The sequence below is a fragment of the Triturus cristatus genome, chromosome 6 (assembly GCF_964204655.1).
Source record: "Triturus cristatus chromosome 6, aTriCri1.1, whole genome shotgun sequence".
Lineage (NCBI taxonomy): Eukaryota > Metazoa > Chordata > Amphibia > Caudata > Salamandridae > Triturus > Triturus cristatus.
The window spans coordinates 1,796,439,879-1,796,455,463 of NC_140589.1; the positions used below are offsets into that span (position 1 = coordinate 1,796,439,879).

General features: G+C 45.0%; 1 protein-coding gene across 2 annotated transcripts in view; it reads left to right on the forward strand.

Annotated features, from left to right (window-relative positions):
- Positions 1-15,585, forward strand: part of PBK (PDZ binding kinase) — a 180,372-nt gene that overhangs the window by 86,006 nt on the left and 78,781 nt on the right. Inside the window, exon 5 of one of the 2 annotated variants that reach the window (XM_085613123.1) lies at positions 6,397-6,438. The exons of the other annotated variant lie outside the window; for it this stretch is intronic. Within the exon in view, the coding sequence (XP_085469249.1) occupies positions 6,397-6,438 (42 nt within the window). The remainder of the gene's footprint in view (positions 1-6,396; positions 6,439-15,585) is intronic. 2 annotated transcript variants of the gene reach the window in all.

Genomic DNA, 15,585 nt, shown 5'->3' on the forward strand with positions numbered 1-15,585 from the left:
TACATATCCAATCACCATTCCCCACCCCTCAGTCTCGATCCCCGTGCCCTCCTCAGGAAGTGCTTCAAATAGTACATTATTAGTCCACAATCATGAATACATCCAAGCCCCTAAATACACATGGAGTGCGCATCCGCCGACCACCGCTCCTGTGTGACAGTATGTTCCGTACCTTGTGATTGCGAGCCCTGCTCACTACCCCAACCCATCTCCATTTGCATGTCCTCCAACAAAGTCTTCTTACAAACTTGTCGATTGAGTTTCATATGCGCCTCTTCCGCCAGTGCCCACTCAATAACGTCTTTACACCATAATGTAATGGAAGGGGCCCTCGTGCTGAACCACCCTATGGTCGCCCTTCTCTTAGTGAGTGCTAAAGCTAACTGTAGGAACTTCCAGTACATTTTACCCCCTCTAGGTCGTTTAACAATAGACACACCTGAGGCGATTCCTCAACTGCCTTTGCTGTCATCGTTTGCAGCTGTGTAATCACTGTTGTGCAATAGGCCTGCAGCATACCCAAACCATATGTAGGAAGGAAGCACCCTCTTCCCCCACATCCGGGACAATCTGCACTCCTCTTTCTATACAGCCGACTTAGTTTAACTGGTGTTAAATATGAATATGTGCGATGCACATAATTGACGTGCACTAGTATTGCATGTAACCCATTTCACCAATTCGTAGGTCGCGCTTCATTCCTTATTAGTCAGGGGTACTACCAACTCCTCCCCCGCCCGACGGGCAGCCGGAATTTCCACATTTAACTAATAAATATGTGCTCATACTTGGACGCCTGTCGTGTTTTAGAAAATGAGGCAGCCAAATATAACCACAATACAATACACCCACAGGTAAATATTGGCATTATACTACAAATGGATGTTGACAAATATCGTTATTTAACTTCCCATGCCATCTATGTGTTTAGCTGTTGGCCTAGAATTAGTGAAAGACAGTATGGAAAGGCACGAGCAAGAAGCCCAATTTTCTGTATTTTTTTCATTTTTAAAAATAAATGCAGACAGGAAGCACATTGTTTTCTGTCTTTATTCATCTGTAAAAAATCTGTGAAAACTGGGAGCCCTACCAATATAATTGGTCTCCATTTAGATTCATTTTTGGCTAAATTAGCTTTCTGATTGGGTAATTTGTCATTAGCAACTGTTTGGAAATGTGTGGCATTTCACTGTAGAATGACAGCTTGGAGGTTTTATTTTGGCATTTATCCTCACGATAAACGTTAATAAAGTATTCAGAAGTACCAGTATTTTTTATAATATATCAAATTGTGGTGCTTTGAGGTCTTGTTGAGCCCTGTGTCCTTTTCAGTTTTTTTTGTAAAGTATGTATCTCATCACACAATCAAGAAATATACTCTTACTGATGATTTTCATAGCGTTCAAGTGAAAATGTTAGTTGACACATGTTCGAAATGTCCAGCCTGTTCTCCATCTAACGTTAGGTGTGAGACTTGGAAGTCAAGACTGTTAAGTTGCTCTGTATAAAATTGCCCTTTGCCTTCAGTGCAGCGGCATTGCTATGGGTCTGTGCTGGCATGATGTCTGATCACTGGACTGAAACTGGGTGGTACGCGTTATCAGACATGTGTATTCTAAGTCTATAGATGTATAGTCTGTCCTCCAGGTATGTATGTGACTCGTTTGGGCCTGCGAAGAAGTAATATATTGTACAGAAATAGGCGTGAGATTCGAAGTGCCACGGTGCAGCCTGTTGGTTCCCAACAGTGATCTGCCAGATAACAAAACTTTAAATGAAACTTTAAATTCATAGTTGTATAGCAATTAAGATGACATTTGCAGCTTATAGGCAGTTTTAACGTTGACCTATTTGGCCTTATTTTGTGATACTGTCGTTCTCAGATCTTTTTTGATTACATGTTTGTACTTCAAGGTTTCTTGCAAGCATTGCCCAGCATCCTTAATCTCTGTTGAGATCGACTCCTGGCTGGTCATTGTGGGCATTTTCCATCCCTCTCATTTTTTAAATGTGAACTTCGCTTTCTGCTTAGCAAACGCCCAGCTTGTATCCAAACACAAGGAGCAACTAGATGAGTCCGCTCTTTAACTTAGACATTTTTTTCTCCCTAATTTTCATTCTTTTTGCATTTCATTGATTTTGAGGTCATTGGCAACATTCAATTTCCTATCCCCATGTAAAAATAAAAACCCCATGCCTGTTTGAATTCATTTTTTGGAACATTTTTGCTACCACATTTTAATCTTTTTACTTTCTGTGCACGACATTTTTTAGTTTTTTTTATTCATTGTATTTTGGTTTGACATAATGGCGTTCACACCTTTCATGGCAAAACTGAAGTAATATGTACATGTATTCACAGTACATCTGTACAGAAAGGGGCAAAAGGGTATTCTCCTTTCAGCCATCGGTTACTTGTCATTCACGTTATAGGTATAACCACAGGACAGCATACATTGTGTAGGCAGTGCATGAGCCCCTTAAGCTGTTGGTTATTTTACCAATTTCAAGGTCAAACAGACGGGAATTGTATATTTGGCTTGTGAAGCATAGTGAGTGGTGTAATTTTGGCTGCTCACATGTGCTTCGAAAAGGCAAGAGTCCCTGTACATTTTTCTCTGCTGCTCAGTGTTTTTAATAACTTGACTGTGCTGCAGTGTACCTCTAGTCAATTGGGATTAGAAAGGCGCTCCACAAAATTCACGGTTTCAATTCTCCCCACAGCAAAATATTATCTTGGCATGCTCTATTTATCATTGTGGCTCCTTTGTGTATGCTGTTCAAATAGTGTCTACTGAGATGAAGATGATGTTTGCACCGCTCAAGCTCAAACTCTAACTCCACTAGGATGGACCTTTATCTTGAACTGAGGCTAAAATCATAAGTTAAGCAATATCCATGACAGAGAAGCAGAATTTGCCATACAGGAATAACAGAGAAAAACGTACATTTGAGAATCTTGAGGGTTTATTAAAAATGGCAATTTCAAATCGAATTAGTTAAGTACAATCAATACTTACCTGAATATAGCATGTATGCATATAATCCAGGCAATTCAATTTAGCAAATGCAAGTCGCGTTACTAAAGAATTTCTTTCAAAATCTGCTGCCTAGTGCACAAAGCGCTTAATGGAAAGGGACATAGCTATCTGATGGAGAAACTCATTCCCTATCGACCAGTAGGGTCTCTAAGATCTATGAACAAGTCTCTGCTCACTGTCCCACGAATCAAGAAAAGGCCGAGCATCCCATTTGTAGCACCCTATCATTGGAACAGACTTCCCATTCACATACAAGAATGTACTGTTTTGTAACTTTAGGAAACTATTGAAAACCGAACTGTTTTAGTATCAAAGTCCACTGCCGACGTTTCTCTCTGCTGCGCCAAGATATCCCCTCAGGGATGATTCATGCGCATTACAAATAACCCTAATAATAATAATAATATAGACAGTATGTGCAAAGTAAGATCAAATTCTGTTCCCATAAAGGCAAACACTCTTAATGCTAATCTAATTTTGTGGGTAAATCAGAAAATTCTGACGCTGCGGGTGTCAGCAAATATAGCCTAGAAAGAAGAACCAAATGAAGGTTGCGGTCAAAAAGGGCAGACATGTACTTGCTCTAGAAAGTAAGTTTCTGCGCAGAAATATAGAGATCATTGGGTCTCAAGATAGAGAAAGGGACGTCCACTTGCAAAGATGGACATGGGCAAGTTCTGACTAACTCTGTTTCGCACAGTTAAAACATGACCTTAAATCTAAAAGGTACATTTCACAGGTTCTCACCTCATACAAAAATCAGTGTTCCGGCTGTTGCCTCTTTCTCACGGATAATACAGTGCAATATTCCTCCATCATCACAGCCTTCACAATATCTTGCAAAGGAGTATCCACCTCCTCTGTCTCCCATCCTGTAAGGGGCTGAGAATCCTCCTCCAACCAGTTAGTTGTAACAAACATGATCTTCACACAACAAGCTAAAAAAAAAAAATTGTAAATTAGAACATGAGACTTTGGTGCCTGAAACTGAAACCAAGTTATGCACACCTAGCAAAAATACAACATTGGCTTTAAAATGAAGTGTGGCACTTGGGACTACTGTGTCAATCTTAAGATGCATATATTCCAAATATAGTAAGTCATACATATAAATCACTTTTTTCACTAAATCTTAAAGTAAAATAATGTGTGCACACATATAAGTAATGGTTAAGCATGTTGCAAGTTAACTTGCACAAATAAATGATGACAATCATCAATTTCCCCTCTTATGGCTCGTAGAACCATCACATAAAACCTCAACCATTTTTCAGTATGCCAATTCAGAAACCATTTGCCTATGGTTAATTTCCTTCAACTCATCATAGACCTAACACGGTCTGTCTTCCAATTCTTTCTTCCCTCTTTTTTTATGCAATCCCTTACCATCCGCTGATTTCTTTCCCTCTTTTCTATTAATTTCCCCTTTCATCAACTTGAATGACTTTATCATCAAGAACAAACCAATCACACAAACTCCAATAATCAATATAGGCCTTAATATAGCACCTAAAAGTCCACTAGCCACTCCACCAAACCAGCTACCGATAGCAGAAATCCTTTCCCAAGCACCTTCCTCTGCTAACTTCTTCAAGTCTTTAGATATGCTTGTAATATTCTTCACATACTTGTTAATCTACTTAAGCTTATCTGGCACATAAGTGCAACATTGTTGGACACGTAGCTTTTTACAAACATTGGCCTCTTTTGCTAGCACAGTATCTAAAGCTAATCTATTTTGAAGAACCATGGCTCTCGTTGCTATCAATGGTGTCGGGTGGGACAAAGACCTGACCCTTTCAGCCCAAGTCCGTCAACTCTGGGCTGCCTGTTTTGGAAAGATGAGAACCATCAGAAAATTCCTTGACTTCCTGCCAGTTGATAGCCGAAGAACCTCGGTTCATGCCCTTGTGACCTCTCACCTCGACTACGGTAACTGCCTCTACCTGGGCTTGCCCAGGTGTCTGATCAGAAGGCTGCAAATAGTGCAGAATGTGGCTGCGAAGCTTGTCCACAAGGTTCCACTGCGCCACCACATCTCTCTGCATCTCAAACGACTCCATTGGCTCCCAGTCGCCAGGAGAATTGAATTCAGACCGACCGAAGGAATTAAAACACTAAAATATCACCCACTAATTCTGACATACTGCAAACAGATCGCCCATGAGTGGCTTTACTCTGGTCTTCTAATGCATCTACATGATCTACTTTTGGGAACTCTAACCCCAAATAAAAACTACCCACTAGAGGGCAACTTAAAATATGCATTTCTCACCTATATAATACATTCCAGGGATCACATGGGTCACTTCCAGCCGTAACATTCATTTTTAGCCTCTACTCCTATACACACACCCCATCCTACCTCTAGTGCTTTCTTAACCCATTGTTTCGATCTTATAAAACAAATCTTCCCTTCCTTTTCCATATTCAGAATCAATCTAATAAGAATGCTTGCATCTATTCATTCCTGTTCTTATTTTCCCAAATAGTAGCCTTAAAATTTGCTGAATCATTTGCAACCTGTTCCTTATTTGGCTCCAATTCTTCCATGAAATCCTGTTCATCTTACAATTTTTTTTCTTTTTTAGTAACACAGCAGTAATACCACCCAAAACGAATCCCATTTCCTTTCTAGCTGTAACTGCAGGATAGGCATAAATCCAATCAGTAGACTCGAAATATGTATTTTTTAATTTTTCAATAAACAAATAGTGCCAGAAAGCACTAACTGTGGGTATTTGGTTGCGCCAGATCGGGACAAAATCCCAAGTTCAGGCTGTAGCGATGGAGTGTAGGCTGGATACAGGGCCGAGGTTAGTCTTGCTGAAAAAGTTATCTTCTCAAAGTGTGGCACGCTGAGTTCACAACTTCAGGTTTTCATTGGCAGAGTGTAAGAAAGTGGCTTTGTATATACTGTTCCCAAATATGTACAGTGTGCACAGAGTCCACCGTCCCCAGAGGTTTGGCAGAGGCTAAAGTTAGATATAACCGTACTCACTAAATTGGTAGCTTGGTCGAGCAGTAAGGCAGTATCCGAGGACAGTGTAAAGCATTTGTTGTACACAGTCAGCAAATGGTCTCACACACTCAAGAACTGAACTCTAGGCCAATGGTTTGTATATAAAAATATATGCTTGTTTTAGTTTAGAACCAACAATACGTATCAAAATATACTTTCTCAGAATGAGATGCTTTTAGATAAATACTTTTGATGGGCAATAGACTTTTGAATGCAATAGTTACAGTTGTTGCAATAGGCAACACCATTTCAAACACAATTATACATTGAGCTCAATGGGAATTTCTGGTTAAATGCAATTGATTACTTTTTGGATTACTCTTCTTTCCACAGGACTAGATCCTAGATTCAATCCTGGGACATCTCCTGTAAACAGTTGAGTAAAAACTTTTTTGTTACAGTTGTGATTTTTAAGGAATATTATTGTATTTTTAAAAGTTGACACTTAGAAACTTTTTCTCATAGAATCACCAATGTTATCCATGGGGGGGAAATTCACTTAGCAGGTAAGTAGGGTTATCGTTACTTTTTCTTACTTAGTGTTGGATCCTGTATCCAGCACGGGTGCATCTCCTGTAAACAGTTGAAAGAATGCGTTTTTGTTATACAGGCGATTTTTAACGAATATTTGTAAGTTTGCAAAATCGACACAGAAGAATTTCTGGCAAAAAACAGACAATGTTATCCTACGGAGGAAAATCAAGTTAGCGGTAAGTACGGTTGTAATTACTTTGCAGGGTCAGTGCTGGGCACCAAGATCCAGCACTGGGATCTCTCCTGATGAGTAAATTCGTTTTCGTAATTCGGCTGATTTTAGGTTAACATTTTAAAGTTTCAAAACTCAACACTTAGAAGAATTTCCAAGTGAAACCAGTCAATGTTACCCTATAGAAGAAAAGTGAGTTATCGGCTTTTGGGTAAGTACTCGACTGGTAGAGTTAAGGTTCTGGGCATAGACTCGGGGGTCTCTCAGGGTCAGGTAGGTACAGTTGTTACACCCTCAGCGGCACAGGGGCAGCCGGGTGCAGAGTGAGTTAGGCCCAATGTTATCCTATGGGAGGCAGGGGGCCTTTTGTTGGTGGCTGCTGGCTAGCAGGCCACGCGGCTGTGGGAGCTGGGCTTCTGGTCACTTACTCGGGGCAAGTGGGGAAGTAGATTAGAGTAGAGGTTGCACTGCCAGGGGCACTCGGGTGGCTGGGTGCAGGGTGCTTTCGAGCCGTCGGGCGCTCAATGGATTTCAATTGAGGAGCTCAAGGACGAACAAAGGCTGCAAGCTCGGGGGCGAAGATTCTTCATGTGCGACCACCACTTCGAGAGGTAAGTTGGGTAATTGGAGGATAGGTAGGCACCCAAGAGTTTGGCACAGGGCGCCGGGTGCAGGGGTGCCTTTTGGTGTCGGGAAATCTTACCCTCGGCTGGTCGCGGTTGGAGGGGGTCCCTGGTTCTGAGGCTGCAGGCGTCAGGAGTGTCGAGATGGGTCCTTGGGTGCTGGATTCGGGGTCACAGTCGCCGGGGGGGGAACGTCCTCATAGTCTTTGTCCACTCTGGCACAGGCCAGGTTTGGTGGTGCAGTGTGTGCAGGAGTCACGGTTCCAGGCTGATGCCAGGGGCTTGTTACTTGCTTTGAGCAGTACCACTGCTCGTGGGAGTCCCAGTTTACTTAGCGTCACAAGGCAGTCGGGTCCTCTGGGGTTTTTGAGGTTGCTGACCACTGGAGACACCGGGGTTTAGCAGGAGCAGGTTCGAGGGTCGACAGGCCGGTAGGGCTGGGGCCAAATCAGTTGGTGTATTCCTCTTGTTAGCAGCTGCACGGCAGGTCTTCTTGTTTCATGATCTTCTTTCTTGTTTTGGATTCTGGATCTGAGGAAGGAAGGTTCAGGATGCCCCTAAATACTAAATTTAGGAACATTACAGGTAGGTAAAGGACAGGGACCAATGGGTCCCTTCCCTGGGGTGGGTACACCCTCTAGCCTGCCACTCCTGTGGGAGGGAGGCAGTAGCCTAGTCCTGATTGGGCAGGGCTCCCCATCTTCAAGATGGCGAGAACCCGGAGATGTGCTTCACCTTGCCTCCCCCCACCTGAGGGGTGGGGTTGGCAGAGGCTGGCACACCCCCTTTCCTTCCTTGGGGTTTCCCGCAAGTCTTTCCGCCAGGGTGGGAGTCAGAACCAGTAGGGGCCAGTTGCTGAGTACAGCAAGTGGCCTGGAGAAGCTCACAAAGGTGGCCTGCCCATCCTGGGGGAGGAGACCTAGCACCTCGCCCAGGATGTGCACTGTTGCAGGCCCAAGAGAGCTAATGGCTCTCTACCCAGGGGTCCAGCAACATGTCTGCTGTGTGGCAGCCCCTCAGACAAGATGTGGATTGTAGGTTAGGTTCAGGGGGTAACTCTAAGTTGCCCTCTGTCGTGCATCTTACAGTAAATCCCACACTGGCATCAGTGTGGGTTTACTGTGCTGAGAAGTTTGATACCAAACTTCAGTCTTCAGTGTAGCCATCCTGGTGCTGTGGAGTTCGTGTTGACGACCTCCCAGCACCATATACTCTTAATGGCAGCAGGAATGGATCTGGGTACTGTAGGGGCACAGGGCTCATGCACCTGTGCCCACACCACTGGCATAGGGCACCCAGCTAGAGGGGTGACTGAGGTATGCCAGGGCAGTGTGTGTTGTGGGCATGGCACACAGGGATGTGTGCCATGTCGACTCTGTTTAGTTCTGCACCAAGACACTCCGCCTGCAAAGGCAGTGTGTGTGTGTCAGGGTACAGGGCCTCTAATGGTGGCACAATAAGCGCTGCAGCCCTTGGGGGCCTTCTCTGGTCACAAGGCCCTGGGTACCATTTACCAGGGGCTGCCATGTGGCCAGATATGCCAATTGGGTGTAGGTTGTCATGCAGTTTTAGGGAAGGAACACAGGCCCTGGGTACCTGATTGACAGGAGCCCAGGGCACACTCAGTCAAAGTACATCAGCAATTCAGCAAAAAGTGGGGGCATACCATGCAAGAAAGATGGCACATTCTCACACAGAGCTCAACTGATGCCAGCCAAGCGTCCAAGACCTGGAGAGGCACCTTTTGGTGATCAGAAACTCACTCCCGGAGAGGCCATCAGTGCATATGCAGGACTAGGTAAAGCAGGTCAGATGAGCAGTTGCCTGGAGGCCCCCGAAGTTTGTTTTTTTTATCCCTGAACCGGTCCGCTAACTGACCCATGTTGTCAGTCAGGTTAACCTGGGATGAAGGGAGCAGGTCCAGACCACCTTCTCGGAGAGCAGGGTAGACCTCAAGCAGCAAGGCAGTTCTATGAAGAACAAGGCAGGCCTCATGCAGCTGGGTACTACCCTGGGGAACAAGGCAGTCGTCTTCTGTAATGTCCACAGGTCCACAAGTGTACTGATGAGTTGCCCAGGAGGTCCAATTTACCTGGGGCCACCTTTGCCATCGTTTGAAGTTTGGGAACTTTCTAGCCCATCTTTGCTTCTGGAAAGTTCCTTCCTTCCTCTTTTAACCCCTGCCAGGCTCCAAGTGGTCTAGAGTGATAATAGGCAGGTGGCAGATTTCTTTGCCAGGGTGCCGGATGCAACCCTTTGAAATGCAAATAGATGCAGGGAACAGTTCTGCCCCTTCCATCCTGGCAGGTTCGCCCTCTCCCAACTACGCTCCGGTCCTATTTTTCACTGTTTGGGGCCAATCCGCATTCCTGATGGGGTAGAAATTAAGACTGGAAACTTGTAGAAGGCCTTGGAAAATTTAGGGCAACTTTCTAAAAGTAAAGAGAACAGTTGATGGACCGAATTCAGAACAATGTCATACATTCACTCCAGTACAGAGACTTGGGCCTAAATCCATCATTGTTTTGCTCCCCATGCCATTCCAGTTTAAACCCAGCCATTTGCAAATATGTCTTGACCCTGCGCCCAATGGGAACAGTCCAGCCCGAACTGCCAAGCGAGGTCCTCCCTGGACTGGAAACAAGCATCCTAGGACCGGTTTCAGGGTTTCACCCCGCATCAGCCAGGATAGCTTGACTCCAGTGGCATGTTGAGCACCGGACCAACTTCTGGGCTTACCCGTCCCACTCGGGGTGACCAATGCAAAAAGAACAATTGATGGACAGAATGCAGAACAGTGTCATACATTCACCCAAAGATCTGGGCCTAAATTCACTTTCTAAAAGTGGCATTTTCAAAATTGTAATCTAAAATCTGACTTCAGGATTAACCCCTTGCGTGCGCATGACGGAACCACGCCGTCATGAGCCACGGGCGGCGTGTGCTGATGACGGCGTGGTTCCGTCATGCTGCAGCCGCTCCGCGGGCGAAATGAAGAGTGGGCGGAGTCGTGACGGAACCACGCCGTCATGAGCACAGCTCGCCAGTGATTCTGACGGCGTGGTTCCGTCAGGAGCATGGCGGCGAGGCGCTCACCCCACACCACCACCTCCCCCCCCCCCCCCCCCCCCCCCCCCCGGCACGGCAGCAGAATTTGCGCCGCGGCGAAGGGGTTAAATAGGATTTAAAATTACAATTAATTTGAGTCCCAACATGACATTCTACCTGCTCCCAATCAAAGGCTAGCACTTAGTAAATGTAATGTTTTCAGGGGATAGCACAAGCACCTTAACACTCGTTAGCAGTGGTAAAGTGCACAGAGCCCTAATGTCAACAAAAATGATTTCCAGAAACCTGGAGGAGTGAAGGCAAAAAGGACCAAGTCCAACAATACCCTAAACTACATTGTTCATTAAACTAAGTAATGATAGATAATACTACAGGTTTGGGGGTAAGTTAGTAAACATGGTGATAGTTCATACCACCACGTGCAGACGTTGGCAAATAAGTACACACCCTTTTGTATCTATTATTTGTGAATAACCATGCAACAACTAGAATCAAAGGTTTTCTGACAAATTACCCTTGCAGCCTTTCATATGCGAGTGCTCTAAATTAAACTTATGCTGCTCTTTTACATCATTTAAACTAGACTTTTGTATGAAGTTTCCCTCAAAACAATTTCTGTGTAAAGCCTGCAAATCATATCTATGCTTCTCTTCTGTTTAGATTTAGCTCAGATAGTAACATCCTTTGCAGAAGAAGTCAGACTTATTCTTAAGATGATCAAAAAAATAACAAATATCATTGATACTACACTCACTAGTACTCTACGTTGATTCGATTAAAGAATCTCCATGGTTTTTTTTTGACTCAAAAAGGAAATGACAAAACTAAAAAAAATAGCATAAAATGAACACTTCTACTTACTGCCTCTACTTATTAATACCGGCAAACTTTCGAATAATTAATGATTAATGCGTCAGTCAGTTACTTCAGATGTGATCCCTTACGCCACGTCAGCTTCTTCTAAAATAACAACCTTACTCTTCTACTGGAGTCTCGGGCTTAAAGGTCATCTCACATTCAGTATGAGAGCTCAATCGTCTGAGACCATCAGTTGAGTTTAGCTCAGTCAAAACAAAAGTCAATCAATGTTCACTGTGGGAGCTCAGATCAAGGAGGTTTTAAAAAAAAGTTTAGTTGAGTTTGTCTTGTGTCCTGAAGTCAGTGTCACACTCAGCAAAGTATGTCCATTCAAGAGCAGAGTACCTTTGACAAGGCACCCATGTTCTCTTTGATCTTCTGACTACTGGCTGTTCGACGTTTCTTTGCTCACATTTCTGTCTCTTTGTGGAAGTTCTTCAGACGGTAGCTCTCAATCTCTCACCCTTCTTTGGCTACTTGTCATTTCTGGACCCCTCTCTGAGCAAACTGCGTGTCCCTTCTTAGGCTTATAGTCTGTGTGTACAATTTCTTCATTTTGGTTAACTGCAGCCACTCTTGGCTCATTCACCACAGGCTCTACACTTATCTCGGATTGGCTTTGAGACACTCAACACACCCTTCTTCTTGCTCTTTACACTCATTTTTCCCCCTTGAGTTTGACTTTGCAAATTAGTCGTCGTTGTCACCACTTCTTCACCAGCTTGTCTCACTGTCTTAATGTGCGAGACATGAATCCAACACTAAAGGCCTCACAGCAGTGTTCGTGACCAAAATGACTTGATAAGGGCCATGCCATCAGGCATCCAGGAACGACTTTCGCCCCGTGCTTCCTCACCAAGACCCCGTCACCAGGTCTGAGGTCATGGCACTGCTGTTGCCTTGTGACGGGAGTTACCACATCAGCCAAGCCTTTGCAGTAGTCCAGAACCCTGTCATTGTTATATTTACAAGTGCATTCACAGGCACAGCAGACAGCAGGAAGACTCATGGTTCTGCCCATAAGCCATGTGTTTTTCTTGCTGTGCCTGTTTTCCGATCCGGAATGCTTCTTAGTCATCCACACCAATGGAAGGGCATAGGGCCACTTTAGCAACGTGGATGCACACACCCTAGAAAAACGGGATTTCAGTTTCCTGTTTATCTGCTCCACAATACCCAAAGTCTATGGTCTCTAACTGCATTGGAACCTCTGATCCACCTGTAAAGCTGCATACAGCAATTTTAACACCTCATTCTTAATGCAAATTCCACAATCTGATTCAAGAGAAACCGTGATTCCAAACCTCTGAATCTACTCTCTCAACAATAGTTTGGGTACAGTAAGGCTGTCATTTCTCCTAGTGGGGTATGCCTCTAACCAATGGGGAAATAGACAAAACACCACCATTATACGCCAGCCTCTCAACAATGTCGAGCTGCAGTCGGATAAAAGGACCACCTGATCTCCCTATATGTCTTGTAAGAACTGCGGTTCTTTTGCCTGCATTTAGCTGTTGGAATGTGGCACATCGATGACATAACTTGGTGGCAACTACACAGAACATTGGGTTAAACCAATATGTGAAAAAAAGAAACCATCACATCTCTGCCTCTGTGGGTAGCACCATCGAAATAACGTGCAATAAGGGGGCTATGTAGGTATTGCCTGAGTCGGGCAACACAGATGGACTGTCTTTAGAGACCTAGGTTTCATCTTCATTCTTAGTGCATCCCTGCTTTGAGCCACCTCTCCTGGTGCCTTTTCCTGAATTCTCTTCCCCGCTTCCCACATAGCAGCAGCAGTCAGCAAAAGGTTAATAGAGGTGTTCTGCTCAGATTCGTTTAACAAGTTTCCATTGAATGTACAAAACCCACAAGCGCAATATGACCATTTCATCAGCATAGTGATTGGCAGTGTTTTAAAAACCATTGGGTCTTTTTTGTGCTGCACACTTTACAACCGCCAATACAGATGGAATTTGCAGTTCATCAATAAGTTCCATAACCTAGTGCCCATTTCTGATAGAGAAGCCAGAGGAGGTCGCCAAACCCTTCTTGGACCCACCTGCTCAAAATCTTGGGCCACACCAAACCTGTGCTGGCTATCGGTAGATATGGTGACTCTTAAATTGCCAGATACACAACAGACTGTAGTAAGAGTGACCTGTGCAGCCACCTGTGCAGTGGTTACATTAAACAAACCGAAGACTTCCACTACACACTCAATGGTGCAAAAAGCATATGCTGCTTTCAGAATGCCTTGTTAGTCTCTTAAGCAAGAGCCGTCAACAAACAACATATAATGGGGGCATCTTGAATTTCGGGTCTTATCTTGGAATGTAATTCGCATTGAGGTAGTCATTGTCTACCCCATCGTTTTTAGGTCTCGCCTGCGAACGCAGCGCGGAGCGCTGCTTTCGGCGAGATCTATTGTTGCTGACTTGCCTCGGAAGGGGGACAGGAGATGTGCACGCGCAGGCTCTTAGCGGATTTGAATTGGTGTACGCGCTTACAGCCACGCGGCGTGCACATCTCCTGTCCCCCTTCCGACCACATGTCAGCCCACGCAGCGCGAAGCGCTGCTGTCGCCAAGGACGCTGTGCCTCGATCAGGCACCAACAATAGCCCACACGGAACCTCCCAGCCCTTCTTCACTCACCGGGCTGCTCTTCTGGGGGGGGGGGGCTCCTCCTCGCGGCTGCAGCACTTCTCTTGCGGGGCTTCCCTGCACTCCCGGGAGCCCCATGCTGTCATGGGCAGCCTCGTCCGCCGCAGTCTTCACCCGGGCCCCCTCCTGGGACCCGGGGCTTCGCTCCACTCCGGTCGCCACCGCGGGGCTCTCCCTTCAGCATGGGAGCCCCGCGTTAGCATTTTACGCCGTCTCTCTTCCTGCCGGAGCAGGCCCCGCCCACGTCCCGGGCAAGGGCGCCTGACTTCCGGCTTGTTTGTTATTATTGTTGTGGTTAATCCGCTTCGGGAGCAGCTGTCAGGAGGAGGAAGAGGGCTCGGTCTCCCACTCTGAGGTGCTTTATTTAATCTTTTCCAGTCAGGCTCCTTTATTGCTTCTCACGTTGTAGTTTTGCTGCCTGGCTCAGAACTCTGACGGTGTGGCCACTGTTTGGATGCATGCTTGTACTTTACATACAGTTTGCCTTCTGCAGTCGCCTTATCCGAAGATGCTTTGTTTTCATGTAGGTCACGCCTCATTTTTATTCACTATTTAGGCCAATACATACGCACTTGGTGTATCAGATCTCTCTGATCAAAATGTAGGTGATTGCGGCATTAGGAAAGCTCCTTTAAATGTCCATGCCCTGTCACTTGGTTAAACTTGGATTAATGCATTTGATGACTGTCTCCATGAATCTAGAACCATATCTTTTTCATTTATACCGATTTTGCTTTTAGTCGTTATGTAGCAGTGTGCTGTAAACAATACACGTTGGTGTTATCTAAATTAAATGTTTGATTAATTTAACGTACACTACACCGTTTATCGACCGCCGCATTGAAGACTCGATTTGGCCTTGCTGTGTTTGACTGCTGCACGCAATGCAATAGGTCTCGCATTTACGCGAGTTTAAGCTATTGCCGTCATAAATAACAATGTCTTGTATTTATGTTTTCAAAACCAATACCAAAATAAAAGGCATAGCCATTTACAATGCCAATAGCTCAAACTTGCATAACTGCGAGACCTATTGCATTGCAAATGCTTGTTATCAACAGTAGGGAATGCTAGCAATTTGGCAGGATTGAGAAAGGAGCACCTCTGCGAAGTAATGTTCTTGCAGCAAGAATAACATGCTGATACTTGGTAAGAAGACTGCTGGTCCTATGTTGAGTTCGAGTGCTGGTGCGTAGAATCTCAACAGTGTGGCACTATGACGGTGAGAGGGTAACCAACACTGTTCCCTTACATTGTTGAATGCCAACACCAAGTGTGTCCACTCCCTATAGGCAACCCAGTGATGCTCCGGCTACTGGGTCAAGAGTGGCTGAAAAGTAGGCTACTGGACGTTTGGAATTTCCGTGGGTTTGAGGTATTACTTATAGGGGGCACCCTTGCCTCTCCGATCAATACAAAATGCAAGGCACTCCCAGAGCCAGTGTGTGGTAGTCACTTCCTCACAGCCTCAAGAATGCTTTTTCACTGTATTTACAGGGGTGTGGAATTTAATACAAATTCTACTTGTCCATGAGGCAGGTTGTTTCATACATCTACTTGTCCTGTAACTAAATCCACTTGTCCTTTTGGTGCCATAT